At 38.0% G+C, this 16562-nt stretch overlaps 1 protein-coding gene and 1 long non-coding RNA gene across 4 annotated transcripts in view; one reads left to right on the forward strand and one right to left on the reverse strand.

Annotated features, from left to right (window-relative positions):
- The window catches only part of SLC12A1 (solute carrier family 12 member 1), a 90054-nt gene extending 76289 nt beyond the window's left edge, over positions 1–13765 (forward strand). For all 3 annotated transcript variants that reach the window (XM_077881011.1, XM_077881012.1, XM_077881014.1), the window contains exons 24-27: positions 502–588; positions 9141–9276; positions 11399–11466; positions 12456–13765. In XM_077881011.1, coding sequence (XP_077737137.1) covers positions 502–588; positions 9141–9276; positions 11399–11466; positions 12456–12591 — 427 coding nt within the window. In that variant the 3' untranslated portion in view covers positions 12592–13765. The remainder of the gene's footprint in view (positions 1–501; positions 589–9140; positions 9277–11398; positions 11467–12455) is intronic.
- LOC144303174 (uncharacterized) overlaps positions 6025–16562 on the reverse strand; it is a 32185-nt gene continuing 21647 nt past the window's right edge. The window contains exons 2-3 of the long non-coding RNA XR_013370226.1: positions 9074–14834; positions 6025–7908 (exon numbers count right to left, since the gene is read on the reverse strand). This is a non-coding gene — a long non-coding RNA (uncharacterized LOC144303174). The remainder of the gene's footprint in view (positions 7909–9073; positions 14835–16562) is intronic.

Raw genomic sequence — 16562 nt, forward strand, 5'->3', positions numbered from 1 at the left:
GTGTTAAATCAAATGGGGCAAGATATAAACAATTGGCAAGATCTGGGATTTTTTTGTGTATGCTGTCCTTGCAGCTTTTCTGTAACTTTGAAATTGTATCAAAAATTTCAGTTGCCAGGGGAAGAACCGCCAATATATAATAATATATCATAATTATTAGTCTGTCAGTACATTGTTAGTAACTCTAAAAATTATCAGCAAGATGATAGTCAATAATATTAAATTTGTCCTCTTTTTTCCCAAATGATAAGGAAGTATGTACAGCTCTATGTTATCTTACCTGAAATGCGAATGCAGAGTTGGGTTGGCTCTTCCTAGGATCTGCACCTACAAGAATTTGTCTTTGCCATCAGTGGAATAGCTTGGTCGCATTTAATATACTGTGATGGAAATCAAACACTAAGCAGAGCCTTTGAACATGAAGCTGAAATAAGCTGTGAACTCTTTGCTTGAAAATAGTAGCCTATGCAATGATGAAGTATTTCTCTCTTATATTTCCAGAATGGCTTCCCTTCTGAGCAAATTTAGGATAAAATTTGCAGATATCCATATCATTGGTGACATCAACATTAAACCAAACAAAGAGAGGTATGAAACATTTAACAAGATCTGTTGTTTACTGCTGGTACTGTCTCATTTTCTTTTGTGTTGATTATTGAAGGCTAAAAATGTTGTCTATCAACTGCAGTGACCTCCTAATAAGATATAATTAAAAGGGACTTACTTCAGATAACCATGCAGAGCTATCAAATAAATTATAATCGGAGGAAAAGGTTTTATGGTCAACTTGAGCTTGAGAGAGAGACTTGTTGAAACACAGATTAGTTCGCATTTTAGAATTGCCCTTCATGTTCTTGGTTTCTTTGGTGGCAAGAGTAGCAGGAAGCACAAGCTCAGCCAATTCTGGACTGAGCTGTCAGGGCAAGGTCTCATTATTTAAAATTACTGGTCGGGTACCTGGGTGGCATAGTCAGTTAAGCATCCCCTCTTAATTTCGGCTCAAGTCATGATCTCAGGGTCTTGAGATGGAGCCGGGCCTCAGGCTCTGCGCTCACTCAGTGAGGAGTCTGCTTGAGATTCATTCCCTCGCCCCGGTCCCTCCCTTCTCTCTAAAATAAATAAATCTTTTTAAAAAATTCTTTTTAAGTTACTGGTGGTACATCTTGGATGGGGAGCTCTGACAGAGAAGAGAGAAACAGCTTGAGTTTTCCTTGCACAATGACAGGGCCAACCCTCCACAGCTATTTTCACTTTTAGGTACTAAGGGCCACGCCTTAGAGCTATGAAATTTTGGGAGTCCTCTAAAACTATCTGAAACCTGGCAAGGAAATGTCTTGGTTCCAAATTTTTAAAATGCCGAAATTGAAATAATTGTCTAAATGTCTTCAAACTGTGGCATAATTTTAACCCTAATTAATTATTAGATTTGCCAAGTCCATGGTATTTGAAAACAGCTTGTAGGCTAGATCCTCACAGGAATTCCCAGACATGCAAGAAGAGTGTCTGGAAATTATAGCTGATGTTAAACAAACTACTTTGAGTGATAATTTACCAATTATAATATTTTTCAATTGTTTACAGTCCAAAATCATATTTACTGTTGCATCTGCATATGACTTAATACATTTGATTTGGTGTGGAGTGGGGCGTTCAAGGTTGAGAGTACAAAAGGGACACAAGGATCTTAGTAGAGCTTAGGTTCTTAGTGGCCCATTGGACGTCTTCTTATTTCTGTTTACCATCATTTCTCCTTCCTCCTGCAGTTCTTGATGGGTTGCAATTCCACACTCAAATCTTATTATTCTTCCCTTCTTTTGATTCACTGTTATCCTATATGAACTAAATATCTGCCAGAAAAGCATCCAGATTTAAGATGCAACCTTAGGAACTACATTACCTTGAACTTCATGTCATCTGTGGGTGTTCATGATGCCTCCAAGGCTGCGGGTCAGTTCAAATGGCTTTACAAAACATCCTAATTGTGATAAGAAAACTATAATCAACAGAGTTCACCCTGGTTATGATTATGCAATATTTCCTCACATCATATAAACCACTAATGCCTTCTATTCCTATATTTCTACAGTTTTAAATACTTAAAATTAAGATGCAGTTAATAATACCTCTTAGTAAATGTAATTAACATTCTGATATGAACTGGGTTGTCATGTAGTAATCTCTGGTAGCCTTCCACATTTCATTTGAAGAATTTTAATTCCTAAGTCATTGGAATTGGCAATGATGTGATCAAACAGGCTCTTCTTACGTCTCTAATTGGTGGAAATGCATTCTATTTCATAACACAGCAGGTACAATGATTTCCTAGCATGTGCCACTTCGCAACAGGCCAGAGCCTGCCAGAGCTCTGTAAGCATAGGGCTATTTACTGTTGTCTGGAGGGTAGTCGTGGTGTCCCCTAATCACTTCAGTTTTTCTATTAGCACTGGCTCAATGCTGGGCACAAATTAGTCATCTACTCCTTGTAGTCAAATTCTTCTTGCTGTTATTTGTCTTAACAGCAACTAAGGACTGTCTATGCTTGCTGATTAATTTTGTTCCTATATCCTTTGCCTCTTTATTGATCAATCTGATTTTCTCAAGTTTCTTTCCCTTTCTTTCATGCTAGTCTCTGCCATGCTGCCACAGTTACTCCCTGCATGCCTATCCTATCTGTCCTATCACCAAGGATGTCAATGTACCTCTTCCATTAATGCTTTTCCATTGTTTGAGTGCCCATCAATTTATTTTACTAACCCTGAACTTTGTGCTCTTTTCATTTTTAAAAATATTTTACTTATTTATTCATGAAAAACACACAGAGAGAGGCAGAGACATAAGCAGAGGAAGAAGCAGACACCTCTCTGTGGGGAGCCTGATGCGGAACTCAAACCCAGGACTCCAGGATCACGACCTGAGCCAAAGGCAGACCCTCAACCTCTGAGTTATAACAGATGCCCCTGTTATTCTTTTTTCAGACCGTAAATATTATGGAGAGTAGTAAAAAATGAAGGACCAGACATTTTTGTTCTTGTACTGGTGTCTAAATTTAATTTTAGACACCATTTTAATTTGTGTTTCTTAAATATCCTTATCATCCTGCAATGAATGCAGAAATCTATTTCCCTTTCTCAGGAAAAACAAAATGAATTAGATTTCACAATTTGGGGGATATTTTTCTCTGATAGTTCAAGGTCTTGAGGAAAATTTCCAAAAAAACCCAAAACAAAACCTATTTTTACTGCAATAAAAGAATCTTTGCAGCTAATGTACCCTGGTGTGAAGAAAAAATACCACCAAGGAAAGGGGTGCTGGAAGAGTCATTCTCCTCTCTTCAGCCTTCCACTGTAACTGATACCATATTGCTTTGTCAAACAGTCACATATCTGGCATTGGCAATGATATTCAAATATATAAAAGCAATCCTACTTTAAAACAGAGAATGATCAGTTGGTAAATCTCACAGATGGCCATTGGTAGTACATCTGGTACCTTTGTGATAATTTTTTATTAAGCTTTTAATCTTAATTCCAGTATAGTTAACTATGTTATATTATTTATATTAGCTTCAGGTGTACAATAGAGCGATTCAACAATTCTGTGTATTACTCAGTGCTCATCATGATAAGTGTACTCTTAATCCCCTTCGCCTATTTCACCATCCTCCCACCTATCTCCCCTCTAGTAACCGTCTATTTTCTATAGTTAAGAGTCTGTTTTTTTGGTTTGTCTTTTTATTCCTTTGTTCAATTGTTTGTTTCATAATTCCACATATAAGTGAAATTACGTGGTATTTGTCTTCCTCACACTAGCTTATTTCACTTAGCATTATAATCTCCATTTCCATCCATGTTGCTGCAAATGACAAGATTTCATTCTTTTTTATGACTAAGTAATATAATGGGGGATGCAAATATCCTTTCAAGTTAGTGTTTTTGTATTCTTCGGGTGAATACCCAGTACTACAATAACTAGATCATAGGGTAGCTCTATTTTAAATTTTTGAGGAACCTCTGTACTATTTTCCAGAGTAGCAGCACCAGTTTGCATTCCTACTAACAGTTCATGATGGTTCCATTTTCTCCACATCCTGTTTCTTTTTTTTTTTTTTTTAACCATTCTGAAAGGTGTAAAGTAATATCTCAATGTAGTTTTGATTTGCATTTCCCTGGTGATGAGTGATGTTGAGCATCTTTTCACTGGTCTGTTGGCCATCTGTATGTCTTCTTTGGTGAAATGTCTGTTCATGTCTTTTGCCCATTTTTTAATTGGATTATTTGTTTGGGGATGTTAAGTTGTGTAAGTTCTTTATATATTTTTGGATTCTAACCCTTTATTAGATATGTAATTTGCAAATATCTTCCCCCTATCAGTGGATTCCATTTTAGTTTTTCTGATTGTTTCCTTCACTGTGCACAAGGTTTTTATTTTGATGTAGTCCCAATAATCTATTTTTGCGTCTATCTCCCTTGCCTCATGAGACATACCTAGAAAAAAGGTTGCTATGGTGAATGTCAGAGAAATTACTGCCTGTGCTCTCTTTTAGGATTTTTGTGGTTTCAGATCTCACATTTAGGTCTTTAATCCATTTTGAGTTTATTTTTTGTGTATGGTGTAAGAAAGTAGTCCAGCTTTATTCTTTTGCACGTAGCTGTCTAGTTTTCCTAACACCATTTGTTGAAGAGACTGTCTTTTTCCCATTGCATATTCTTGTCTCCTTTGTTGAAGATTAATTGACCATATAATTATGGGTTTATTTCTGGGCTTTCTGTCCTGTTCCATTGATCCATGTGTCTATTTTTGTGCCAGTACCATACTGTTTTAATTACTACAGTTTTGTAGTATAACTTGAAGTCTAGAATGGTGATATTTCAATCTTTGGTTTTTCTTTTTCAAGATTATTTTGGCTATTTTGTGGTTCCATACAAATTTTACGATTATTTGTCCTAGCTGTGAAAAATGCTGTTGGTAGTTTTATAGGGATTGCATTAAATCTGTAGGTTGCTATAAGTAGTATAGACATTTTACCAATACTTGTCCAAGTTATGAGCATGAAATAACTTTCCATTTGTTTGTGTCATCTTCAATTTCTTCTATTAGTGTTTTATACTTTCAAGTACAGGTGTTTCACCTCCTTGGTTGTGTTCATTCCCAGATATTTTATTATTTTTGGTGTAATTATGAAAGGGATTGCTTTCTTAATTTCTCTTTCTGTTATTTCCTAATTGTAGAAATGTAATGGATTTCTGTACATTGGTTTTATATCCTGTGACTTTACTGAATTCAGTTATCAGTCTAATAGTTTTTTTGTGGAATTTTTAGGCTTTTTGATATGTAGTAGCATGTCAGCTGCAAATAGTATAAGGAATACTACTTCCTTATCAATTTGAATGCTTTATGTTTCTTTTTCTTGTTTGATTGCTATGGCTAGACTTCCAGTACTATGTTGAATAAAAGTGGTGAGAGTGGACATCCTTGTCTTGTTCCTGATCTTACAGGGAATGCTATCAATTTTCCACAATTGATTATAATGAGCTGTGGGTTTTTCATATATGGCCTTTATTATGTTGAGTTATGTTCCCTCTAAACCTACTTTTGTTGAGGCCTTTGGATCATTTTTAAAAGGCAACTCCTCTGAATTCAATTAGAGAAAGAAGAATCTTCCTCTGAGCTGATCCAGGCCCTGTCCAAGGGCCTAACACTTATTAGAGTGCCAGCTCTATTTCAGCTCTCTTGGCCAGGAAGCCCCTACCTACCATTAATAATTATCTCCCCAACACTGCTTTTTCTTGGTCATCATGTGACATACAATGTCAAAAATAGTTTGAGAATGATTTCCATGTTGGAGGCTAATGTTAAATGTACCTAGATTGACTCTAATAAATCCTTTGACTACTCATAAAACATCAGTATTATGGAGATATTTTATCATAGAAACATTATAAATATGGCTGGGCAAGGGTGAAAGGGAGTACAAAAGCAAAGTTAATGAGAAAATAATTGAGCCTGGAGAAACTGAAAATCTCCTGTGGTTAAATTTTATTTTTTATTGAATGTACTGATTTAAAAGTCATAGGCCAAAAAAGCAACAATCTTTACACAGAAATTAAAGAGAAAGTAGAAGCAATTAACTGGATACTTTAAAGATACTAGAGTCGTGGGGTGCCTGGGTGGCCCATTCTGTTAAGCAGTTAAACAGTTAAGCAGCTGACTCTTGGTTTTGACTCAGGTCATGATCTCAGGGTCATGAGATCCAGCCCTGTGTGGGGCTCTGCGCTCAGTGGGAATCGGCCTATCCCTCTCCCTCCTTCTCTGCCCCTCTCCCCATGTTCTCTCTCAAATAAATAAAATCTTTAAAAAAAAAGATACTAGAGTGGTCACATAACAACTAGCCTATTAATTTGAGAAAAATCTTATATGAACTTAGGGGGAAATTTTTTTTTACAATTAACAAATTTTTATACTTTGGTGTCATGAAGAACAAGGATGAAGAAGGCAGGGCAGGTGTAAATTAGTTTTTTAAATTGAACTAATGGTCATTTACATTCAATGGCATGTAAAACTTGGCCTATTCTGGAGTCAATTAAAAAAAATTTTATAGGGATACCTGGGTGGTTCAGTGGTTGAGTATGTGCCTTTGGCTCAGGTGGTGATCCTGGGATCCTGGGATCAGTCCCACATCAGGCTCACCACAGGGAGCCTGCTTCTCCCTCTGCCTATGTCTCTGCCTCTCTTTCTGTGTCTCTCATGAATAAATAAACTCTTTGGAAATTTTTATATAAAAAATCAGATTTCATAAGAATCAGAATAAAAATCTTGAGCCACCTTTGCATCATCTAGCTAGAAGAATGGAAAATGGCCAGCTCAGGAATAAACCTTAGGAGGAAGAAGTCAAGATGAACATAGACAAAGAACAGTAAGAGTTGAGAGAAAATAAATGGGCAAATACAGTCCCATTATAACCCATTATGTCACTCAGCATGTTTTGATGCAAATAAAAAGTGACTTAAATGATGCAAATTATTGGTAAACATAACTGAAAAATCCAATTATGTTTTGGCTTTCAGGCAAAGCTTGATCTAGAAGGTTAATTTTGTAATCAAGGACTAATTCTCTTCCATTATCTTTACTCGACCTTCCATTATGAAAGCATCAATCAAAATTGATTTTGTTCATAAAAACAAGATGACAGCCAGTAGCAACCAGGACTACATACTTGCTCATTTATGTTCAGTGGGACAGAAAGCTTGTCTCTTCTTTAGTCATTGAACTCACATCATGGGCTCCATTGCACCTACCTAAGCCACTAAGCCATTTTACTTGGTCAGTGAAATGCTAGGTGCCCTTTGGTCAAGTTTGCCTGAGATATGTGCCTACCCTGGCCAAAGAGCTCTGGCAGATGGAATAGAATTGTGCTGATTAGCTTATGCTGGGGATGGAGTCACTCTCACCCAAACTGCATTGGGGAGGATAGTATGGATGCCAAGGAGACAACAAGCAACATGCACTCCACTTCCTTTCTTAGGAAACTGTTTTCAAACTGGTTTTTCTAATAAGCACCTGGGCTGAGATGCAAATAAAACTTTTATCTTGATCAAAATAAGTATATAGAGAGCTTAAACAGAGAGCCTCTCAACTGCTAACCTAAGTCCTATAACTGTATAACCAAGACACCTTGGTTTTATAGGGCACTATACACTTTTCAGAGCACTGTCACCCAAATCATCATCTAACCATGACACCAATCTTCAGGCCAGCTCTCAGCAGCCACCATTATCTCCTTTTATAGGCGAGGTTATCCAGGTCCAGGAGGACAATGGAAGTGTGGGAGTGAGAACCCAGGTTCTTCTTTCCTAGGCTGGCACCTTTCCATTGCACAAATTACAGCCGAGGGTCTCTGAAGGCATGGCACTGTTGGAAGGAATAGCAAATAAAAGTATCATGTAGTTGAAAGAATAGGGCATATCAGTCATTCCCCATTGTTGTCTATTCTAAAGAAACCAAAGTGTCAGAAATCTACTACATTCATTATCTCTTCAATCCCTTAATAAAGGCACTGGCAGGTTCTCCTTTATAATCTCTGCACTTTGATCTGCAAATTCAAAATCAGGGCAACCGATCATTGAACTCATATTTTAATTCCTTAACCCAGCAGCACATTGATTCTAGTTACCTCTCATTCCAAAGTTACTAAATTATAAGCTATATTATATGAAATCAAAAGATATTGTATTATTTGGCATCATCTTACAGTAGCACACTGAAGACAACCATTCTCATAAATTGTAAGCTTTGTTTTGTACTACTGTTTAAAAAAATCTGAGATTCTTACAAAAGACAAGAATGAGATTTTCTGGCACTCTTTAAAATGTTCCACAGCTGTGAGATACTGCTATTAGTTTTCCACTCAATGATTTCTTCTTAATTGCTCTAAAATGGCCTCAGATTTTTAGACATAAAAATATTATTGATTTTTGTTCATTCCTCTAACATGCACCTGAAAAATAGTCATTTAAACATCTCAGACAGCAACAGTAGACATGAGAAGGACAAAAGCTGCATTATTTGCTGCAAACATCCAAATTGCTCTATAACCATTAAATTTGCTATTCTTCTAGCTGCCCATCCACCGCCCCCTGCCGGCAGGGAAAGGGCCCTTTGGACTAAAAGGAGAGAGAAAGCCCAGCCAAATCCTATCCCAAGTAACCTAGTTCATCTCCCACATTAATTCATGAATGTCTCCTAGACAGTCTGTACAATGAGCAGATGGAAACTCATTTAAGCAGATGGAAACTTATTTATGAGCTAAAGTGTTTACATTACAATGGTGTCTTTGACTATACTGTGTAGAAAATGTATTTGCAGAATAATTACTATCTATGTGTTGATGCGTTTTTATTGAGGGTCTATTGCGCAGTAGGCTAACAGGGCTTCAAACATGTTAAGGCCTTTCCTTAGGTAGGGAGGCAGTACTATATCCATGGCTTTACTCACAGTAATTCCCCTGCAAAGATAATTCTTAAAAGATTTGCATGACATTCAGGTCTGATTCTGCAGCCAGCAGAGCCAGTCATACCTGGAGTATCTGTGAAATAATGAGTTAGTTTCCCACTGTGAGCCCTCCTTTATAATTCCAATTTCAGCTGGAAAGTCTTTGAAGAGATGATTGAACCATATCGTCTCCATGAAAGCTGCAAAGATTTAACAACTGCTGAGAAATTAAAGAGAGAAACCCCATGGAAAATTACAGATGCAGAACTGGAAGCAGTCAAGGAAAAGGTAAGGACTTGTCTTCCTTAATTTTTACTTTACTGTCTAACTAGCTGAAAAAGAAAACAGTGGTTGATTTAAAGATCAAGAAGTAACGATGTATCTGTTATAGAATTTCATTATTCCAGATCCAGGGTTTCTGCATTTTTCAAGTCCTTTTCAATCATATATTACTGGATATGAGGATTTAGAAACTGGTTTCCACTTCTTAATATAAAATCAATGCTTTTCTTGAAAGATAAAAAAAATCTCAGATTATTGATATGTATTGCGAAGTCTCCTTTCAGATTTAATTTTATAGACCAGGAGATAGATCCATCATTCTAAAATAACTTAAGTCAATATGTGTACCAAGTTAAAGGTAAGTGACTCACAATTTAACACAGTAACAAAAAATTTTAACCTGATGAGGTTATGAAAACTAACAAAGTAATCTGAGAAAATACATAATTGGAATAATGATTATCAAAGTTGGGTTGGGCACATTTTGTAGGATGGATATAATAAATTACATTAGGAGCTGAACTTGAAACAAATTAGAATGAGAGATACTAAAGCTTTTCAAATTTAGTGGAGAAAATACTGAGCTAAGATTGATAAACTGTATAATAAACTGGCCAGTTATTTGTTTGCTTGTTTATTAGGGGAAGTTGGGAAGATTTTTATTTTTATTATTTTTAGTTTCACTTTTTTTTTTTAATTTTTAGAGAGGCAGAGAGAGAGAGAGTTGGGGGATGAGCAGAGGCAAAGGGAGAGGGAGAGAGAGAATCTTAAGCAGACTCCAGGCTCAGTACAGAATCTGATGTGGGGCTCAATCTCAGAACCCTAAGAACATGACCTGAGCCAAAATCAAGAGTTGCTTAAGCATCTGAGCCACCCAGGCACCCCTAGTTTCACATTTTCATTTAAACTCCACTTAGTTAACATACAGTATAATCAGTTTCAGGTGTAGAATTTAGTGACTCATTACTTCCATACAACACCCAGTGCTCATCACAAGTGCTCTCCTTGGGATCCCTGGGTGGCTCAGTGGTTTGATGCCTGCCTTTGGCCCAGGGCGCAATCCTAGAGTCCCAGGATCGAGTCCCATGTCAGGCTCCCGGCATGGAGCCTGCTTCTCCCTCCTCCTGTGTCTCTGCCTCTCTTTCTCTATGTCTATCATAAATAAATTAATTTTTTTTAAAAGAGTGTTCTCCTTAATCTCCATCACCCCTTTAGCCCATCCCCCACCCACTTCCCTCCAGCAACCCTGTTGATTCTCTATAGTTAAGAGTTTGCTTTCTTTTCTCTCTCTCTCACTCTCTCTCTCTCTCATAAACTGCCCACTTCTAACAAAGATTTTTCACCTAATTGAGCAAATCATACATCTAAGCCTTGATTTCTGAACCAATGAAGTATAATGAATGGTATTATTCTCATCCCTGCAAAATTGTCAATGTAGTTATTTTTCCAAGTGAGTCTTTGGCTGACATTTTAGTTGAAACAAGTCTGCTGTGCTGATAAAATATTCAAAGAGCCTATATAATGTAGACTAGGATATAATTTATGTGCTTAGGATATTAAATTGGTATCATGATTCTATTAGTTCTTCTACCTCTAATCTGTTCCCAGATCTGGCCATTCTCACCTTCTCTTTACTGTTAACCATGTTTTCTGCTCGCTTGTTTTTTTTTTTTTTTCCTTAGACTTCAATAAGCCACTATAGCACAACAACCTGATCTTATTCTTTATATTTCCAAAATTTCTCAGGAGTTTTTTTTAAGGTTTATTTATTTATTCCTGAGAGACACAGAAAGAGACAGAGACATAGGGAGAGGGAGAAGCAGGCTCCCTGTGGGGAGCCCAATGCAGGATTTGATCCCAGGACCCTGGGATCACTACCTGAGCCAAAGGCAGGTGCTCAACCACTGAGCCACCCAGGTGCCCCTCCCAGGAGTTTTTTATTTTTTTTATTTTTTTATTTTTTTTTCCAGGAGTTTTTTAAAACACTACTAGTATCCAAATATGAAAGAAATAATTGTAATTTTTTTTGAAGTGAGGTTTTTTTTTTTTACTTCTCCATAATTTAAGTAGATTCACATTCATAATTCTGGTGGAACTGCTCTCAACAAAATCTAAATGTTGTCCACAGAGCTACCGCCAAGTTCGACTGAATGAACTCTTACAGGAGCACTCAAGAGCTGCTAATCTCATTGTTCTGTAAGTATCACTGCAGACATTTAAGAATATTAGAGGGGAATCTTAGGTAAATGGGTTAATTGACTTAAAAAATAATGACTATTCAGGTGGAAAGTTTTAAAATTTTGGAACATGTGGGATTTTAGACAGTGAGAAAAAAACGTCACCCTGAGACCCTGCCACTTGGACTTTCTCTCTGGTGTGCCCCACATGTAGGGCCAAGGCATGTGCCCACATAGAATCTTGGCTCCCTTTTCAGCCCATGCTCCAGAAACCTGACCCTGGAACCTTCTGCCTAACAGGCCTCAAGTCAGCCACTGAGGCTCATGGGCTTCTTCCCTGTGTAGTGCTCCTGAGGTAGAGTCCACAGCATGTGGCTCCCTGCTATGTTGAAAGAGACCAAGGTAGGAAAAAAAGGCATAGGACTCTTCCTGTTTCCACTTTTGCCCTTCACTTCACAAATTTTAGAGGTGTACCTGTTGGAAATAGGAATGCTTACTTAACTTAAAGATTGACAACTAAACATGGAAAACAGCTATTTCACATTTTACTCCATGATATGATTCCTATGTATAAAGATTAATATGCCTTCAAGGTCTACAGCAGAGGACTATCCATCTAAGACCTAGAACAGTCTCCTGAATTGGGTAGCTGTTTTCTGAGGCTTCTGCCAAATACAAGAGCTTTAAAATATAGGGAAAATCATTTCCATCAAAAAAAGGAGAGATATTGGTTGATCAAATTTTCTATTTATAGAGGAATAAAAATTTATGGTTATATTTTGTTGCTGCTCTACAATGCCTAAGACTATTTTTCTGGTTTATAGATATTTGTCTTATCTGAGAAATACATCGGTTTAATATCTATGTTCAGAATAATTTCAGTGCTTTCATGTTTGGGGGGAGGGTTACAAAAGTTTCAGACCATTGGTTATTAAATAGCTCAGATGACTAGTTATGTTACTGCCTATAGTAATTGTCACTTTTTAAATTTTTCTTCCATGCTGTCAGGAGCCTTCCAGTTGCAAGAAAAGGATCTATATCAGATTGGTTGTACATGGCTTGGTTGGAAATCCTCACAAAGAACCTCCCTCCTGTTTTACTAGTTAGAGGAAACCACAAAAATGTCCTGACATTTTACTCTTAGTATGTGAAAGATTGGAACACATTTTAATGTACGAAAAATTAGGAAATATGTTCTGGTACTTTATGTTGTAAATCTGATCTATGGATTTACAAACCTCTGAGACAATCTTACAGGATTCCATAGAAACTGTCATTATTTTTTATTAGTTATTGGGGGCTATTTTTTTCTATCAGCTTAAGAGGGTATCAAAGCTGATATCCTAGAAATACTACCCCTAGGAAAACATCTTTATTGTTGCTGTTGATAAACAAGAAAATTAAGGAGACCATGCTGGTTTATCCTCATGAAAACCACCAACTTGATTGTAAGCATCTCCAGGCAAACCTAATCTTGTGTTCGCTGCTAGGCCTTGGTAGAGGCCTCAGCCCCACAGCAGGTCCTCATTAAATGCTTATTGACAGGCTAGTAGAGTAACTGTGGGTGGTTATCAAAGGAAAAGACAGACTGGGCAGGAACCTCGATTACATTTGGCCTTCTGAGAGGCTTATACCTACAAAGAAGATTTGAAAATCAATAACTGAAAACTTTAAGAAGTACTTGAGTCTACAACATGTTTAAAGCAGTTACCTAAATAAGGTTATTTAATGTAACACAGCGTATATACTTAGAGTGATCTGAGTGATTATTGATAACATATGGCTTCAATTTGCTGCTGACTGAAGAGTATGTCAGGTGGATCAGAAGACAACAATATTCAAATTAGATGAACTAGATTCCATTTTTAATATACAGACTTTGTTTTGCCTACTATTTTGAAATCTCCATCATAGTATTTCTTTGCATATTTGTTTCTAATTAAGTGGTTAGCACAGATGAGATCTTCTTAGATGTCTAATTGAAAACCTAATACCCAAATTTTCAAACCATTATAAAGAAATATATCCTGAATCATATACTTACTTACTCTATATACTGATTGTATGGAGTGAGAGGAATAATCTAATGTGAAGTGGAGAAACTTACAAAATTACAAAATTGTGTGTTGTAGACAACATACAAGTATTGATTTTTTAAATTTTTATTAATATTCCTATAATAATCATACTGAAAAATCAACAATTTTTTTTTCTGATGAATGACCTGATTTTTTCTTTCTTAACACATTTTGACTGCTTATTCTAACTGATAAAATACAAGAGAAACAATGAACCTGAAATAAAAGCATTGAAATTTGTATGCTTTGGCCCAGGTCACATTTTTGCTTTCAAGTTGATGCAGATCACCGTGCAATGGCATATCAGATGTAAGCATTAAAAATTCAATTCGTTGCCTCGTCTCACGCTTGCCTAAAACCAGGAATTAAGATTTGGAATTCTAGGGGCACCTGGGTGGCTCAGTGGTTGAGTAACTGCCTTTGGCTCAGGGTGGAATCCCAGGGTCCTAAGATCAAGTCCCGCATCGGGCTCCCTGCGGGGAACCTGCTTCTCCCTCTGCCTTTGTCTCTGCTTCCCTCTCTGTGTCTCTCATGAATGAATAAAATCTTAAAAAAAAAAAAAATTCAAAATTCTAAGCCCCGACTCAGCTCAGGAGGATAATGAGGGAGGAAAAAGGAAACAGTCACCAAAACTTAAGTAGCAGGCTAGCCACTCTAAATCTGGGACATTTGCCTCACTCAGCCCCAGATTAAACCATCCCTCTTGAGCCCTATATCCCCAAAACCTAAAGACTAGACTAGGTATGATCCCAGTGACCAGGGGAAGGAGCATCCAGCTTCATCTGGACCTCACAATTTTCAGAAACACTTTTGGAAACACTTTCTCTGGGAAAGGTGAGAAGTCACAGGACTTCTGTAACAGGGAATTCTGGCTCTTACATGCTTGAGAAGCTGTCGCACATGGGGTTCCCTGGGAAACAGACTCTCGAAGAACATTTAACATGGAGCATGTTTATTAAGGAGTGCCCTTGGGATCAACGCCTGTGGAAGGGAGGGCTGGGAAGGAGGCAGGAAAGGGGAAGGAAAGTGTGATGTGGGCCCGGGACAGCCTCAGCCACCTCCACAGGGAGCTCTGGAGACAAAGTTCATTCAGAGTTGTCCCAAGCCAGGCTGAGAGGGCCAAGCCTCTATACTCATGCATTGATCGGTCACTAGCAGGGTGAGGCAGTTCTCTGCTGCAGAAGCATCTCTGAGGGGCCTGAGAGCTGAAGTGTGTCTGCTGATCGCACTCCCTGCCGCTGGGTAGTCCTTGAAACAGGGTCTGGTGGGACATCGCTATCCCACCATAGCAGTCCTATAAAGTAGTGGTCTAAAATAAAACAAAACACACAAAAAAAAGCCCAAAAACTTGGACTGGCTTGAGTTCAAATTTTAGTCTTACCATTTATTAGTGGTTTGGCCTTAAACTAGTTATTTAATTTTCTGAGGGCTAAATGCAAGAGAGGGACTGAAGTGATGTCCCTGGGCTCCAGGTTAATGAAACAAGGGTAGACAGCCTGAGAAAAAGGGGTGAATGGCAGTAGGGACTGGCAGTTTTGGGGTCCAGGGTAGCTATACTGGGAATAGGTTAGGGTAGCAGAAAATTAAACAGATAGAGGCTGTGGTCAGACACCTGCAGATTCATGTAGCCCTTGGTGTCCTGCCCTTGTCCCTTGCTTCACTCAACTCAGTTAAGCCAACTACTCATCTCTGTGTCTACACTCAGCTTTCAGAGCAGGACGGAGAAAGTTGCATAATCACATGCATTGGTGTCAAATTTTCTCTGCCCTCCCACTTTGTTTACATTTCTCATCGGCATGCCCACTTCTTCCTCACAATGACTTCTCAAAATCTTCATCACTTTTTCAATTGATGACCATGCCATCATCCCTACAACATATCCATGTGTGGTAGACATAAACCATTCTTACCTAAATAGGACCATTCTGGGAGCATTGTCTTAATAAGTTCTTCTCTTAACACCCAATTCTAGAAATCTTTATTTGGAAGCTTAAAAAAAAAAAAGATTGTAGATTCTTGGGACCCATAAATCTGCTAAATTAGAATCTGGGAGACGAGTCAATGATCTGCAAGGTTTTGGAACCTGCTTGAGGCAGTCTCTCCTATTCCTGTGACCTGACTGCCACTATAGGCTGACGTCCCCCAAATTTATTTATTTTATTTTTAATTTTTTTTAATTTTTATTAATTCATGAGAGACAGAGAGAGAGAGAGAGGCAGAAACATAGGCAGAGGGAGAAGCAGGCTCTCTGCGGGGAGCCCCACAAGAGACTAGATCCTGGGATCACGGCCTCAGCTGAAGGGAGATGCTCAACTACTGAGCCACCCAGGTGTCCCTGTCCCCCAAATTTATATTTCTCACATCTCCCCGAAGGCTCCAATGCAAGTATGGAATTAGTAATTTTCACAGTGTTTCTCTTTGTAAATCCTACAGATGCAGGAAGACCAGACTTCTGTTCAAAAAACAAAACAAAACAAAAAAAAACAGCCAAAACACACAACTGGAGCAAAGGCTTTCTCCATTGTCTACAGCTCCTCACCCCCCAAATGACCAAAGTAACATAAAAATAGGAAAGATCTGTATCACAGTAGGAACTAAGGAAGGATGCCATCCTTATGATAACATTAAAAAAATCAAGTTATAGTTTACTTGGGACAAGATTAAAGGAAACTATCAAGGTCAGCTTGTAATCAATACTCCAGAGAAAAAAATCACAAGAAGACCCTGAAAGATTTCCACCAATCCCTCCCCCAGTTTGCATCTGGAGATGAGAAACTAAAGATGGGACTGAGTACAGCAGTGAGTGGGATCTGCTTTGTTGAATACAAAGAATATTCAGAAAAACCTACTCAGAGGGGCCACCCAAGTGCCCAGAACAGACGTGAATGCCTGTGAGAGCTACCAGAAAAATCTGTGCTTGCCATAGAGACTGAGCCAAAGACAAAATCAACTCTCAGTACTCAACTTCTCCTAATACAAAGAAAAGTCACAGAGATGGTCAATCTTGGCCCTTGGTCTCTATTCTCAGGCTGCTAGG

The sequence above is a fragment of the Canis aureus genome, chromosome 32, assembly GCF_053574225.1.
Source record: "Canis aureus isolate CA01 chromosome 32, VMU_Caureus_v.1.0, whole genome shotgun sequence".
NCBI classification, from domain to species: domain Eukaryota; kingdom Metazoa; phylum Chordata; class Mammalia; order Carnivora; family Canidae; genus Canis; species Canis aureus.